At 41.7% G+C, this 17,065-nt stretch overlaps 1 protein-coding gene and 1 long non-coding RNA gene across 52 annotated transcripts in view; one reads left to right on the top strand and one right to left on the bottom strand.

Moving 5' to 3' along the window:
• The window catches only part of LOC310845117, a 127,501-nt gene that overhangs the window by 58,769 nt on the left and 51,667 nt on the right, over positions 1-17,065 (bottom strand). The window lies entirely within an intron of this gene.
• Positions 1-17,065, top strand: part of MECOM (MDS1 and EVI1 complex locus) — a 470,676-nt gene that overhangs the window by 431,714 nt on the left and 21,897 nt on the right. For 16 of the 50 annotated variants that reach the window (XM_083739220.1, XM_083739187.1, XM_083739209.1 and 13 more), the window contains 4 exons: positions 233-1,595; positions 1,827-1,913; positions 3,941-4,028; positions 12,463-12,489. In XM_083739220.1, the coding sequence (XP_083595346.1) occupies positions 233-1,595; positions 1,827-1,913; positions 3,941-4,028; positions 12,463-12,489 (1,565 nt within the window). The remainder of the gene's footprint in view (positions 1-232; positions 1,596-1,826; positions 1,914-3,940; positions 4,029-12,462; positions 12,490-17,065) is intronic. The other 34 variants (XM_083739177.1, XM_083739178.1, XM_083739224.1 and 31 more) reach the window with 6 other exon arrangements.

Below are 17,065 nucleotides of genomic sequence, written 5' to 3'. Positions count from 1 at the left end.
GTTGCAGTCATAGTTGCATATACAAGGATATAAATTCCATTGAACTCAGTGGGTCTTACTTCTGAGTAAACATGTTTAGGAATGAGCTCTTAAGTAAGTTTTCTAAAAGTGTAAGAGACTTCAGATGCTTAGTTTAAAGCAGCTGGGTGGGACTGAATGTGGTGTGGGGAGGAGGAACAGAAAAAATTACTTTAAATCCTGAGTTTTTGTTGTTGTTGTTGTTTACACACAGGTGAGGTCTGCCATAAGTCCTATACTCAGTTTTCAAACCTTTGCCGTCATAAGCGTATGCATGCTGATTGCAGAACCCAAATCAAGTGCAAAGACTGTGGACAAATGTTCAGCACTACGTCTTCCTTAAATAAACACAGGAGATTTTGTGAGGGCAAGAACCATTTTGCGGCAGGAGGATTTTTTGGCCAAGGCATATCACTTCCTGGAACCCCAGCTATGGATAAATCTTCCATGGTTAATATGAATCATGCAAATCCGGGCCTTGCTGACTATTTTGGTGCCAATAGGCATCCTGCTGGTCTTACCTTTCCAACAGCTCCTGGATTTTCTTTTAGCTTCCCTGGTCTGTTTCCTTCAGGCTTGTACCACAGGCCACCTTTGATACCTGCTAGTTCTCCTGTTAAAGGACTGCCAAACACAGACCAATCAATCAAAAGTCAAAGTCCCCTCATGACACATCCTCAGACACTGCCAGCTACCCAGGATATTTTGAAGGCACTAAATAAGCACCCACCTAACCTAAGTGAAAATAAGCCAGTGGAGCTTCAACCAGAAAGGTCCTCCGAAGAGAGGCCACATGAAAAAATCAGTGACCAGTCAGAGAGTAGTGACCTTGATGATGTCAGTACCCCCAGTGGGAGTGACCTGGAGACCACCTCTGGCTCTGATCTGGAAAGTGACATTGAAAGTGATAAAGAGAAATGTAAAGAAAATGGTAAAATGTTCAAAGACAAAGTAAACTCTCTGCAGAATTTGGCTTCCGTAAATAATAAGAAAGAATACAGCAATCATTCCATCTTCTCACCATCTTTAGAGGAGCAAACTGCGGTGTCAGGAGCTGTGAATGATTCTATAAAGGCCATTGCCTCTATTGCTGAAAAATACTTTGGTTCGACAGGACTTGTGGGGCTACAGGACAAAAAGGTTGGAGCCTTACCTTACCCTTCCATGTTTCCCCTCCCATTTTTTCCAGCATTCTCTCAGTCAATGTACCCATTTCCTGATAGAGACTTGAGACCGTTACCTTTGAAAATGGAACCCCAATCGCCAGGTGAAGCAAAGAAGATCTTAAAGGGAACCTCCGAGTCTCCCTTTGACCTTACCACTAAACGTAAGGAGGAGAAACCACTTACTCCTATAACCTCAAAACCAGCAGCTCCATCAGTGACCAACCAGGACCAGCCTCTAGATTTGAGTATGGGCAGCAGAAGTCGAGCTAGTGGTACAAAACAGACTGAGCCTCGGAAAAACCATGTGTTTGGAGGAAAGAAAGGAGATATTGATCTTGAATCAAGGAAGTCATCGGACATCTCTTTGCAACATGCAAGGCCAACACCTTTCTTTATGGATCCCATTTACAGGTAATACACATGAAACAAGCTATACAGATGGCCCAAATGGTCCTCAGTCATTTAATGTAATAAAATGCACAAATAGTTGAAATTTGAATGAATGCAGCTTAGGGACTGGGGATTTTTAAACATTTATTCTCTTAATACAAAATAATTTTTATATCTGAAGCAATTTTCCCTTCATAAAAAATAATGTATTTAAAAATTGGCAGTCAAATCCAGCTTTTGTTTGCAAACTAGGAACGTCGATCTCCACTGCAATCAAAGGTGTTTCACTCAAGAACTCAAAACACGTTGTACCATAGCAACACAACGTGGAACTCAAGGGTAAAATTCTGCCTTTATTTACAATCAAGTAATCTACTGATTTGTTTTTAATTATTGGGAAGTGTTTGTTGCACTCTGCTGTGCAGAGTATTACAACTAATGCCAAAGGAACTGCATGATAAATAGTAATATAGCAATGGAATAACAATAATAGTAAATATTACTTAGTGTGTTCGGATATCTTATTGAACACAGGACAATAGAACAATTATTCCAAGGGGAAATAGCAATGTATGCTATTTTCTGGATCTATACAGGGAGACACCTGAAAGAGCCGGTGCATTCAAACAAATTCAATTTGATATCCCCGATTAGAGATTTTTCTGGGTTTTCATAAAATAGTTTCTTTATTTGCCACAATGAATGGGTACTGTCTTCCCTGTGATCTCTGGAAAGACAATGCAATAAATTGTTCCCCCAAGTTTGCCACTTCAAATGGCAGGCTAGCCAAGTTTCTCTCTTTGTAAGTAAGAGCCCAAGCCTGATGGATCTATCATCAGGCATGCAGCTGTACCCAAATATAGTTTCCTTGTGAGTGGAAGTATTCTAGCTGCCCCCTGACAATGCAGACTAGTGTGTTTCCCATGAGTATATTGACTTCTATTGGTGTACAGCCGTAGGTGCGTATGTGTTGCAAAGGAGCAAAGCATACCACAAGAACAGATGAACAAAAATCTAAACAAAACGCAATTGACAAGGGATAACAACGGCTGCCGGCTGCCTAAGGTGTTCATTCCCATTTAATATGCCAGCAGACAGCAAGAGTTGTCTAAATTAATTAAATAATTAAAGGCTCTTTAGTTAAAGCCCTCAATAACCTACCCACAGAGCAGAGAGCTCACTGCATCTCTGCATGATTTACTGCTGTGGCTTAAGATCCTTTCAATGAACCTCTGTTTTGGATGGCGCTCTCTCTCTAGTGGAGAAACTCATTCATCCGCAATGCAGAGATGGCAGCAGAATTACCCACCCTCAGAAGGGCCTCCAATCTGCCTGCGCTTGAGTCACTGCTCTGGCCTTGCTTCCCAGATCAGTGACTCATGCAGAAAACGCAGGGGGTGGGGGTGGGGGGCTCCTCTGAGAGTGAGTAATTTTTACTCTTACATATTCTACAACTATGCTGTTCAGGTTAAACAGGGAAAGGAACATTTTATTTTTTTATTTTGAAAGAATAAAGTTTGGGAAAAAACTGGCCTACGTTTATGAACAAGTGCTGAATGACGCCAACTTGCTCTTTTCGAATATCACATCTGGATATTCATTCATGGGATTTAGACCTAAATAAATATAGCATCCTGTTAAAATTACCCCCCCCCCCCCCCGGTTTTGTTTATTTCTGTAGTATTTTTCTACTATGGAATTTGCTGCTTCAGTCACTTGGCACAACTTAACTAATCTACAACTTCCAAATGTAAAACAAAAAATCCTCTCATTCTTTAAACAGTTAGCCAATATTGACATGATATAAACTTGGCAGACCTTTATGATGAGTTACAAAAAAACCATAATCTTATGGGGGGGGGAGAAAATATGAATATGGAAATAGATGTATTTTGTATTTGAAGTGGTGAGCGTCGATGCTGACATATTTGGAACTCATTTCCCATACTTCAAAAGCAGATAATATTATTAATAGTAAAACAATAATAAATGCTTCATAGATAAATTTTCAGTCCGATTGTTTGTTTGTTTTTAATATTTGATTCCATAGAAAATTGGCCATTTCAACTCTGTAGTTTTGATAATATAGTTATGGTTTTGATAACTGTGCTCAGACCACTCAGCAGTTTCTGTTGCGCATAATAGTACATACTTGAAACTGGAATGTTTCCAGAGCCATTGGCGTAGTTTTTTAAGGGGTGCCCACCAGCCTCAATGACATTAAAGAGCATAGTGAATTGCACCTCCTTGTCTTTGATCTTTGTGCCTGAGAAGTTCTGCCTCTTGTTCTGAATCCAAGTTATCAAATAGTTATCCATATGTGAGACTGAGTCATCACAAGAACATTCTTATTTTAACATTTACAGAGTAGAAAAAAGAAAGCTAACTGACCCACTTGAAGCTTTAAAAGAAAAGTACTTGAGACCATCCCCGGGATTCTTATTCCACCCACAAGTAAGTATTTTTTATAATCAAGATGTTGTGATGGTAAACAAACATGTTAAGCCATAGACGCAGGTGCACAGGAACAACGGGAATCTTAGTCATTATCGGATTTCCTAGAACATGCAAGTTTTAGTGAGCAGGGAGAAACAAACCACGTAGCATTGTTTTACTTTTCACAAATGTTTTTCAGGAAGACTTCAAGAGAACAGTGCAACTGTCTCCCCATGCCCAGTGGAATTCTGGGGTTGTGTGTCTCAAATGCCACAAGAGAAGCCCCTTAGGGTGTATTGGAAGTAGTCTTTCAACTGGCATGAATGCCTGTAAGAAAAATGCCCAGAAGTTGCACTATGCAGACTGGCATGAGCAAAATGCCAGGCACACCCAAAGCACCTCCCTGAATTTCTAGCCTCTGTTTTCAAGGCGCTGGGCTTGTTAAACTAAGTTCTTATGCAGTTATGCCAAACAAAAAACATTTCACCACCTGGTGAAATGATAATATGACTGATCCACCATATGTCTACTTCTCAACTTTTCAAGATATGTCAACAGGGAGCAACTTCTGGTATTTGCTTATGTCATACCTGCCAGGGGGCAAAAATGCCCAACCCAAGTGCAAGACAGACAGGCTCAGTCACAAGTTTAGGGTCTATTTTGTTTCTAAGCCACAGGAATTTGTGGGTCCACCTTAATACATAACCTTTGCCACCTGTAACTTCTTGATGCATGAGATAAAATTGAGCACTGCTTGCATAGACTTCACCATTTTTGTTTTGTCAGGTCAGGGTTGCTTCTTCTGGTTGTGCTAGTTTAGTAGCCTAAACAAAGGTCTAGGATCTTGGAATTCTAATTTCTATTGCTATTTATAACACTATAGGCAAACACCGATATGATTGTTCCACAGTACTGTAGAAAGCCACTGCTTTGCTGTTGAAAATGATTATATGCAGCTTAGCAAGCATGGCCAAGCTCAGAGGATAAGGATATGAGAACTTGTCAGTGACTGTATTTGTGGTAGTCCATAATATTACAAAAATTAGTGTAAGCTGGCATTCAGGGAAGATTTATTTCATAAGAATCTACCAATAAGTCCAATAAGTGGATAAAGAATGCATAGTTTATACTAACTGAAACCTGGCTTAGGACATTTCAGGACAAAATTATAGGGATGCAGTACATTGCCCAGGCAAGTGCACTATTTGACCCGTGAGAGCAGTAAAATAGCCAGACTGTACAACAGCGATGGGATAAAATCAGGCCAAATCTTTATTGACAGCAGCAGACAGGGCAAGGGTTGGCATGCCATTGGGTCCCTGGATCACTTCATCATTCCACAAGCCCCATGTTGATGGGATGGATCTGCTGAGTCTAGATCGCTCCAAACCTGCATGACAGGAGTCGGCCATCGCCGAACCTTGCCGTGGTGCAAGCCAAGCAAGCAAGGTCTCACTAGGGACCAGAGTGCAGATTCCAGCTGGGCAGATACCGAACCCACAATTGGGTTTGCCATGGTTCATCCTCCCCTTAGGCCTCTTATGGGGGCCCCCCTACACTATGTTGATCCTGACCAATGCCATTTCCGCCCTCATACAAAAAATGTTCTTCCGTCTAACCAAGGAAGTTGGGAAGTTTTTAATATTTAATGCTGTATTGTTTTTAACACTCGATTGGAAGTCACCCAGAGTGGCTGGGGAAACTCAGCCAGATGGGCGGGGTATAAATAATAATAATAATAATAATAATAATAATAATAATAATAATAATAATAATAAGGAAAGCCATAATTTCACTGAGGGAAAGGCAGAAAAAACCCCAACCAAGTGCCAATCAGGAAGGGAGGGAGGGAGGGAGGGAGGGAGGGAGGGAGAGAGAGAAAGAAAGAAAGAGAAAGAAAGAAAGAAAGAAAGAAAGAAAGAAAGAAAGAAAGAAAGAAAGAAAAGGAAATCCTTTCCAGCTTTGTCAACCAGCAACCCAAAATTGCTCAGTTGCTCAGTGAAGGCTCTAAGCCAGTGCTTTCTTTTTTCTTCTAAAATTTTTTTTAGGGATACTCTCATTTTCCTACTCATATTGAAATACTGCCCCTCAATGAGGCCAAAATGTTTAGGTGTATGTGTACCCCTGCATCCCTCCAGAAAAAAGCACTGTTCTAACCCAAGGTGCCACCGTGGGCAGGAAGCTCTCAAAGCAAAATGGCTGTGAGCTCCAGGGGAAGCAGCCTTATATAGGTTTTCCCCTCCCCTCTTCAGCAAGGGCTCATGGGACAGCTTTTTCCCATGAGCCCATCACACAGGGAAGACACTGGGCAAAACCTTGCCCAGTATTTTGCTGCAATCTATGGGCCATAGCACTGCTGGGCAAAGGGGTCCCATGCTTATTAGGCACAGAATGGGGCTTGGCATTGTTTTTATATTTTATTTTGTGTGTGCATGAGGCTCCAGGCTCAACCCTAGTATCGCAATTGGTATTTTGAATTAAAAAACAACAGTTACCAAGCATAAAGTGTTTCCTTCCAGGACTAATGCATGCACAGATGTTAAATCTCATATGCAGTCATCCTCATGGCATCAAAACAGACTTGGGAAATCTTTTACATTACAGATTAAGCTCACATCCACAGGGTATACCTCAGTCTAGAGCCTTGAGATATTTTCTCCATAGTGGCTGCTGTGACTGAGACGAAAGGGAGATTACTGTACTATTGTTAATAAACGATATAAATCGAAACAATATGGAATCAAACCCATCTTTCTTTGTTACTCCTCTTATCACCAGTCAATGGTGAGTTAAGCATTCCATAACTGTTCTAATTGTTTTTTGAGAGCCAGCATAAAGCAGTAGCTAGAGTATGAGAACTTAGTTACAATTTATGTTTTGTCATGAGGATGCTAGCAAAATACTGCCTTCTATATAAGGTGATTGCTCTTTGACATAGCTTTTGAACTGTTCACATGGGGGAACTCACAACAAATAGTTCTTATGCCTTCACGTATGACGGAAAGAATGGATGATGTGCAATGTGATGGACCCAATCAAAATGGTACAATGGGGAATCAGTTACTACAGGGTGAATGCCTTCAACATCTTCTCAGTGGCAGATACAATGTGTGTTTTGGTGTTTAGGCTGGCATGCTGTAAATCTAATGCATAGAGCAGGATGTACTCTTATTCTGATCTCTGCCCCAGAATGTGAGAAAGGGGATCTGAATACAGAACAGTGAGATGTGACATGCCATAAACATGATTGCTAAGTGCCCTCTTCAGCACTCTGGAGCCTGCGTTGCTCCCAGGGACTCCAGTGAGCTGCAAGTAATGAAGTAGACTGGACAACTGTGAGGCCAACCAAACACTTGCTAGAACTCATAATCATGCCTGTTGCATGGCAGAGAATAGCTTACTTTGCCGCCTCCACTGCATGCATCCACAAACAAGTGGGTTACAGAGCTGTTCAGGATGGTCCAGGGAATGTCAAAACCTTCTCCAGCGAACTTTGAGAATAAAATTGATTGCATCTGCAGCAACTTGGACTATAATTTTGTTGCAGATCCCACTGAGATGTCCAGTGCATCAGCGGGTCTTACTTTGTGGGGTCTGTTGCAGTTAGTGAGGCATTGAAGACATGAACAAGGTGCCTGCAGCAGTGCTACCAATCATGTGCTTTCTTGATCCCTGCTGCTCTTGACTGATAAGGACTAGGCAGGAAGCAGCTATGACCAGGTGGGTTCAGGGTGTGGTGATGAGCCAGTTGTGCTACCATTCCTAAAGGAACCCACCCTGGACCTGTTGGTGTATGACAACTACTGCCTAGTCACTAATATCCCCATTTTGAGGAACTAGAGAGATCCACAGTAACCCAGCTGTAGGAACTCTTGGATAGTACTGATTTTCAGGAACCAACTCAGTGCCTGGATGTAGTTGTGGGATGGATGAGGGCTAGTGAGATGACGGCTCCGTAAGTAAGCAGTTCTTGGGTCAAGGAAATAATTCACCTGTTCTGGAGGGGTGCACTCCCTCTGAAATGGTTCCATCGTTGCTACTAGAGACCCAAGTGACCATAGCGGCTAGGACTAGGAGTGCCCTTTACCAGGTTTGGCTGCTGCAGTAGCTACGATGGTTCCTGGACAGGGATAGCTTAGCCATAGTGACCCATGCACTGGGTAATCTCAGCAATGGATTCCTGCAGTGTAGCCTTTGCAGGGCTCATGCCAAGGCTGGTTCAGAAGCTGCAGCCAGTACAGAATGTGCTAGCATGGCTGCTCAGTGGAGTTGCATATTGTGAGCATATTGTGAACATAGCAGAGGCAAGTCCATTGGCTGTTAATTTGCTACTGAGCCCGGTTTGAGGTTTCACTGTTAGCTTATAAAGCCCTGAACAAATGTATCCGAAAGAGTGCTTTCTCCCATAGACTGCCCAACTCATTGAAATCAGCATATGGAAATCTTGTGGTGGCACCACAGCCACTGGTATTCTGTCTTGTATTCAACAGGTAGAGAGGTCTTTGCCTACCTGAGAAATTAGGCTTGCATAAACCACATTATGTTTTAAGTATGTTATAAAAAGGTGTTTGCTCCAAGGGGCATCTTTTGATTAGTAATGTTACTGCATACATGGCGACCAGATTGGACTACTATATATTTATATATATCTATTGTTTTATACTGATTGTTTTTGTTGCTTTGTAATTCTGTGTTGTACACTGCTTTGGATATTTTTAAATATAAAGCAGTATATAAAGGTTTTAAATAAAATGCAGGATTTTTGCAAAAGCTAGCCTTGGGCCTCAGCTACTCCATAGGGTTGTTATGAATTAGTTCTGAAGGGGTAAAATCTTCACACAATGCTGCTTGTTTGAAACAGATATTATATTTTTTTTAATGAAAAGTTGAAGCTATGGGGGGGGGAATTTAGTTTATTTGGGGATTTCCATGTAATTAGGTAACTGAAAGTGAATGTCTACCCAGACCACCTGTCATGTATGCTTTAGTTGAGTTGAGCTTCCTGCATTCCAGGGGGTTGGACTAGATGACCCTACAATTCTGTGATTCTCTATTCCCAGATAAGTGGGTACACGACTGCAGCCTGAGAGTGTTATTTTCCTAGGATAAGCATGTCATGTCAGCAGTGATCACAGACAAGGTGTTCAAAGCAGTAGCTGTGTTCAGCAACCAAAGTTCGGAGGCGACTTAGTGGAAGGTGGATGAAGTGAACTGTCTCTACCCTTCTCTCACACCCCTATATGCCAGTCACTCTCCCACTTGACAAACCATTGCTCTGTTTTGCTTGTGGGAAATGTACACAAACCTCTTGCCCCTTTAGAAGTATTTCTGTGTGGTGGCTAACTTTGTGTTACGTGTTTATCAGCTACAATAACCCGAGAGCCAGAATGCCATAGTTGTTAAAGTGGGGAGATGCATATTCAAGTCCCCACTCAGCCATGAAGATCACTGGATGACTGTGACCCAGTTACTCTCAGCCTAGCCAAATTCATAGGGTTGCTGTGAGAATAAAATGGGGAAAACCACTTATGCTGTTCTGGGCTTTGTGGAGGGAAGGCAGATTTTAAATGTAGTATTACTAAAAAAATGCTGATGATGAGACGTGTGGGTTGCGGTACATGCCACCCCAGGGGAGTGCTACGTGCCAGAGTGGGTTAGAAAGAGACCCAAAAGAACTGTATTTTATTATTTTATGTGAGCCACCTTGGGTAGCCTTCTGGATCAAAAGGAAGAACAGAAATAAAATAGAGTAATTAACACAGATGGTTGGACAGTGTTCTCGAAGCTACCAGCATGAGTTTGACCAAACTGCGGGAGGCAGTGGAAGACAGGAGTGCCTGGCGTGCTCTGATCCATGGGGTCACGAAGAGTTGGACAAGACTAAGTGACTAAACAATAACAATTAACATAGAAACATAGGAAATGGCCTTATATTGAGTCAAACAAGTGGTCCATCTAGCTCAGTATTATTTACACTGATTGGCAGCAGCTCCCCTGGCCCTACCTGGAGACTGTAGAGATGGAACCCAAGACCTTCTGTATGGAAGTCCAACTGCTCTACCACCGAGCTACAAATATTGATAAACCCTATGTCACTTCCAAACTTGTACGGCTATACAGTGGTTAAGTACTTAATTCGTTACCCTGAAACTGTTCTTAACCTGAAGCACCACTTTAGCTAATGGGGCCTCCCGCTGCTGCCGCGCCACCGGAGCACGATTTCTGTTCTCATCCTGAAGCAAAGTTCTTAACCTGAGGTACTATTTCTGGATTAGCGGAGTCGGTAACCTGAAGCGTATGTAACCTGAAGTGTATGTAACCCGATATACCACTGTAGTTGAAATGAGAGGCGATTAAAACAAATACCCTTGTTTTGGCTGCAGTGACTTAGAGCCTCCTAGTAGCCCCTGCAAAAGGATGTAGTAAGAGATTAATGGAAGGCTGGTCAACAGGTTTGCCTCATAGGGATGTGACTGAGCCTCATGGAATCTTCCTTGTGGAGTGCCCAAGGCATAGAAAATAAAGTGTGAGGTAACACAAGGTATGGGCTCTCTTTTTGTGTGGAGAAGAATCATGCCCAGCGGTGGAGCATATGCCTGCGTTGCCTGGGTCGGTGTGTGTGTGGGGTGCGGCAGGCGTCCTTGGCACACCACAGCTCAGGGCAGGAGTGACGCGGGGAAGCTGCCACCCACTCTCCCCCTGCTTACCTCCTCCGGGTCAGCCTGTGCCAGGCACAAGCGCCGCAGCCAAGGCGCAGCTCCTCCTTGTGTGGAGCCAGGCTCCAATAAAGGAGCCTGCTGTGGGGGAGCCTGTTTGCGCCCCCTCACAAAATTGCATCCGGGGCCACGGCCCCCATGGCCCCCCCTCCCATGCTACGTCTCTGATCATGCCGATCTAGCCTGCATGCATATGAGCCTAGCACTCATAATCTTACCCATGTATTGGCAGCATGCACAGATGAAATTACTTTTCTTGGAGATGTTAAGAAAGCTTTGGTTGAGTGAATGTTGATCAGCTGTCAGATTGGGAGATCTCCCTTAGCCGGCCTGTTTTTCCTTGGACCTTTGCTTTTCCTTACTCTAGCTCCTCTGTCGGTTGTTCCTTTACATAATACTGCCACCACTTGGTGTTATCACTTGATCAACTCACTGTGCAGTTGCCGCAGCTTTACCTACATCACCACAAGTGTCTAAAACTAAGGTGTGTGAGGACTGAAGAAAATCCTCCTAGCCGTGTGGTGAGCATCTCCATACAAATGGCTTACTTACCATGTGCCAGTCAACCAGCTGCCTCTTATGATTTAGCATAGTTCAAGTGACACCAATCACGTGAATAATGAGCCTGAGTCTGGTACCCGTCCTGAGTTTCCTTGGTGTGTCTTTTCCTGTCCTGGTTCTCTTGTCTTGTAAATGTTCAGGACCTAGTTTTGCTGTGAAGTAGGTCTTCACTATTTATGATAAACCAAGACATGGCAGCAGGCAACAAAAAACCCCCATGAGGTTCATTGAGCTCTTGGTGGGCTGCCATCCATGTTTGGAAGCAGCTCCCCTAAGCTTGCTGCTGCTCCATGCTTCACTATTGCATCTCTTAACTTTAAGCACTTGTTATGCATTGCACTTGTGAATAAGGAAAATTAGCAGAAAGGTAAAAATAAATAAATCTGTATGTGAATATGTTTTATTCTAAAGTGAAATTTAGAGATAGTGTCTGCAAATGGCACACAAATGAAAAAGAGTTTTGACACAAAACTGGTATGTGTGTGGTTAGGGATCCACCACAATTTTGCTGGTTGGTAAAATAGGATTAGAACATAGTAAGAGATACACTGCTTTAGTTCCAAAGGCAGAATTTAACTCAGTATTGTGTGATAACTTATTTTGTGCTACTGTTTTAATAATCATACAAAGATTAACTTTAGTGGTTGACAAACATACCTGTAACTTCCCATAAATACTATGGGAAGCTGTTAGGACCAAACCACACAGACCTTGTTTAAAAGAAAAATCTACTTAAAATAAACACATCTTGATTTATTTTTTGAAAACAATCATGTTGGAGCGTAATAATTACAATGGCTGCACTGCATTTTGGATATGATGGACAAGTTCAAACACAGCACTGGCTTCCTTTTAACTTTGGTTAAGAAATGGCAAGCCAGCTTTGGGAAAGTACTCTCCTCCCTCCCACCTCCCTACCTTTCTCTGGATCCAATTGTCCTCTCCTGCCTTAAGAGGAATTTCAACACTGTTGTGTACTGGCCCAATGTCACTTCAGATACAAATAATCCACTTCCAGAAGGGTAATCCATGTTAGTCACTCATAGCAAAAACAACAAAGAGTTTTAGCAACTTAAAGACAAACCAATTTATTGTAGCATGAACTATACATTAATTGCAATAAGGGATCCAAAAGCAGGAATAATGTGTTGTTTTTGTTTCAATTTTGCTCCCAGTTCCAATTGCCTGATCAAAGAACTTGGGTAAGTTCATTATTTATATTTTCAATTTAAACACTGTAGAAGAAATTGCATAAGAAACGTGACATGAAAACTCATTTACTTCACTGCAACCCTGCAAGTCTTTTCCTGCTAATTATTTTAGCTCTCCTAAATCACACTTGTGTCTTATTCTACTTTTCATCAAATGCTAGTCTTTACTCCATTACACGTTCTAATGAATGGGAGTCTGCTACAAAGGACTGTATGTGCAAGTGTTTCAAAGAATTGTATTAAGATTTCTAGAGGCATAAAATTGTTGTGCCAGTGACTGATCTAAAGCTCTGAGCTTACAACAGCACAATTGCACACATAAAGCATTTTACTGTGCTAGTGTGGGCTTTGTATGCCATCTACTATAGATCAGACACCATCATATTAGGGAGTTTTGATGACATCCCTCACAGATCACAGCACTCCACTCACATGTACAAGCAATACATGCATGTGTCAGTACATGCATAAAGCAGAACATGCAAAACACACAGATGTGTGTTTGTAGCTGCCACAGCTAGGAAGTACCAAGCTAGGTTGTGCAACCCTGTCATCCACTCACACATTTTTTGAACATGTGATGGGGGATCTCTCTGAGCACCCACCTTTGAAACAATCTTTTGCAGATGAATCCATGTAAAGGAATATTATATAGTCATTATTTAAGTATATATCCCACCCACCCACCCCAGGGAAACCCTATCGCTCAATCAGAGCAAACATCAATTGGGTTTTCTATGGATTTATGTTTGCCCCAGTTTAAAGCTAAAGAGCAGGTTTTCCTGGGGAAAGGAGCAGGGCAAAGAGAAAATCTCTTGGACCTGTGTTCTCTAGGCATGGAACAAGCGTAAGTGTGGATGAGCCTACAGTTGGCTTGGACAAAAATGAGAAGCTCAACTGCTTCTTGTGGCACTTCATCAGTTCACCTCAGTACTCTGCACGTGACCATTACAATTTACTTCTCTCTTTGTTTTTATTTTTTTCATGGTTAGTAGCAGTACTTTGTACAGCTCCGTTTTTTAATTGTGAGCCCTGAACCTGGGAGATGAGAACTATTGATTGAATGGACAGTTTATTAATATTTTCTTGGCACTGTGCAAAAATTATGAAATGGTGGACTACCATCCACCAAACACAAAACAAAAGTGAAAGAAACAAGGAGGGCAAGCAGATTCAAGTACCAGTTCTTCATAAATTATATTATATTCTTCATAAATGTTATGATGATGACCAGGTGGATTGTCTGCTGATGGAGGCATTTCTGAGAAAGGGCAAACTACGCTGCAGTTGTTCCCACCCAAGCCAATGGTGTAGGCCTTGGAGTCTCACCTCTCCCACTGATGCAGCCAGATAGATTTAGCTTGTGCATCATGATGAACATTGGTGAACGGAAGCAACTACCAATAATTATAGCCAGTCACATGACAAGGTCTAACCTCCATAAAGGTTTTCAGGTCAGACTTGCTCCTTTTTAGAATAGCAAGGGAGTTCAGGTTCAAATGAAGACCACAGATCCATGTTTTTAAAACCAGGTCTGCTCTGAGAAATAGATGGGTGTGAGGGGTCTCATTTAATTAGCAAAATGGATATATAGCTGAGGAGTGCAGACTTTCCCTGCTACACATCTTTTCTGCAGTCTGTCTCACAATGTCACTTTTCTGGCTCGAGTACCAAAATTGAGATCAGATTAGAGAAAGGCACTTGGGGAGAAGGGCTACAGGAAAATAAGTGATGGGAAGGTTTCGTATTTCAAGAATGTTACAAGTGACTAGCAAAAAACTGGCTGAACGTCTTCAACCCCAGTTTGTTTGTTCCAGTTTAACCCCGCTGTCACTTGTAGGTTTAAGGCAGTTTACAATATTTTAACATTTTCCCTCCCCTGCTGATACAAATCACTGGCAGATTTGAGAAAGAGATGAAGAATGAAATTCCCAACCAAATGACCTCTCCCATGTTTTCCTTTCTCCCATTCACATCAACAAATCCATACAATCCACACATGAGCAAATCCATACAATTCTTCTTGAGGGTCGCTAAAATAGACCCCAAAATAAAATGTATTGGCAATGACAATGAAAAGATGCTGAGATTTTTCATATTTCTTAAAAATGCACTAATTAACATAGAAAATGAACATCTGTATCATTTTTCGTTTCCCATGAACTATGATGGCCAGCCATTTTGTGAAGCAAGCCTTCAGTGGCCTAATTTATGAAATGCTAGGGTCATGTAATCCTCCGATTTCAAGGTATTAAGTCATTATTTATTTTTAACAGACTATTTGCCCTATATATCTGTTACTGTTTTTCTGTCCCTAGCTAATAAACTTTGACATAAAGGACCAAGGCATGTTTGATGGTATCAAACCCATCTGAGATGCTTATAAATACCGTCTCCCCTCCAGTTATGGCCATGTCTACATTTTTGGGCCTCAGCTGGGAGAGCGTGCAGGTTTGCGTCACCCAACAGTTTATAGCCTCTCTGGGACTAAAAGGGAGGTACGGGATACAAGCAGCTTCCTTTTCTAAACTTCTGAATGCAGATAGAATCAGCTATTTACGTATGTAAATCAAAATTGGTATGCTGTATAGCATTAAAATATGCTGGGTTTTTTTTATTTTTTAAAAAAACAACTTAGCCCAGATTAAGAGCATGCATTGCTTAACCATAAGGAGCCTGTGTATGAGAGAGGAAACAAAGAACTCTCTTGCCACCCCCTAGCTCTAGGAATGTCTCTGTAGACATATAAAATCTTAATCATTGCCCTGATTTTTTCCCCCTCTTAATATGAGGTAACATGATGTTGGTTTTGGATAAGGAATATTGTCTCCCTCGGTGAGGAAATATTTCAGCGCCAGACATCTGTTCCATCCATGCATTCACATGTGAATATTGGGGCAGGAAGGGATGAATAGGGGCACTATTTCTTTAATCACGCTCCTTAAACCCTTATACCAGGCTTCCTCAACCTCGACCCTCCAGATGTTTTTGGCCTACAACTCCCATGATTCCTAGCTAGCAGGACCAGCGGTCAGGGATGCTGGGAATTGTAGTCTCAAATTGTAGTCTCAAAAACATCCGGAGGTTGTTGAGAAAGCCTGCCTTATACCTTGCTGCCTGGAAGAGAGCTGTTCCTTCAACAGTGAATCAGCTCAGGCTGGGAGGCTCCATTGCTTCATGGCTCTCAGTCAGCCTGTCCCCCTCCTCCCAAATATCCTCATGTACTAGTGATAACTCTGAAGATCCTGCCTGACTCTCCATATTCTCTGTTCCTGTGGTCCCAGGGGAGATTGGGGGTTGAGGTTGGGGTGTGTGTGTCTGTGTACCAGCAGGAACTCAGACAACTGAAGTGGGCAGTGGTGGCTGGTAACATTTTTAACCATGCTTTTTTCATAATAAGATGACTTGTATGGCACTTATTTAGGAAAGTGTGGCATTATACTTGTGCAGAGTGATATTGTCTCCTCCTCTAAAAAATAAAACAAAACTCTGCATCTATGAACAGGGAAAGAGTTTCTTTGTAAGAGGGCCCAAGTACAATTTTCAGAAAAGAATGACTCCATACCGCCTATGTAGAAATTAAGCCTATATTCTATATAATATGACATAAAGTTTTGAGTACATGAATACAAGTTCTTTGCCAAAAAACTAAACATACTTTTAAAATGTGATGGAAATTTGCTTCCAGTTTCATGCAGCCCTGTCCCCACAAAAAATCAGTTTAACTATTCATTATCCAAAAGACTCTTTTCTCTAAATTAAAAGAACAAATACTGAGCTATAAAAACAGCTCCTCAAAGGAGGAAACACTCACTGTTTTCTCTGGCCTAATGGTCTGTCTGTTCCCATACTATTTTCAACAGTGGCCAGCCAAATGCTACTTGGGAAGTCCCTGTTTGGTGTCCCCAGCTTGACAATCAGATGTACTACATCTGAATATGGATCTTCCATCTCCTGTGGCTAAAATGTCTTCTTGACTGACCTGTCGTCCATTAATTCTGCAAAGAGTTAACTATGCTATTGCCCATTACAACACAGAATGACACTGAACTCCATATATTTATTGTGCTGGTTTTTTAAAAATAATAATTAAAAAAATACTGCCTTAAAAGTTATGAAGCAATTATTTCCTTTTGTAGTTCCTGTTCATGTTTTGAGATAATTTCTCTAAGTTTACATTTCTTAGTGTTCACAGTCTGATATCATTGATCATGCAGCTTCCTACACCAAAAGGTTCAAATTTTTCGCTCAGTGGTAGAGCACATGCATGATAATTCTTGCTATAAAGGATTTTCAGTAACTGGGTAGGAAACCACACCTGCCAGAATTCCTGTGATTAATTTGAGTCAGTTTTGACTGGGAGTATAATCTTTTGTCCTGCTATTCACACCTGAGCTCTGCCCTGGAATTTTGCGATGTAATAGCATGTATGCATTTATGAATTAATGAATGAATACGTACATATATAAAGCTTTTGCAGAATGCTTTTCTTATGCCACTATGTTAGGGTTTCCCAAACTTGGGTCTCCAGCTGTTTTTGGACTACAGTTCCCACCATCCCTGACCA

This window comes from Podarcis gaigeae (assembly GCF_964106915.1).
Source record: "Podarcis gaigeae genome assembly, chromosome: 5".
In the NCBI taxonomy this organism is placed as follows: domain Eukaryota; kingdom Metazoa; phylum Chordata; class Lepidosauria; order Squamata; family Lacertidae; genus Podarcis; species Podarcis gaigeae.
The sequence above is the reverse complement of the archived record's forward strand: the minus strand, read 5'-3'. Positions and strand labels throughout refer to the sequence as shown.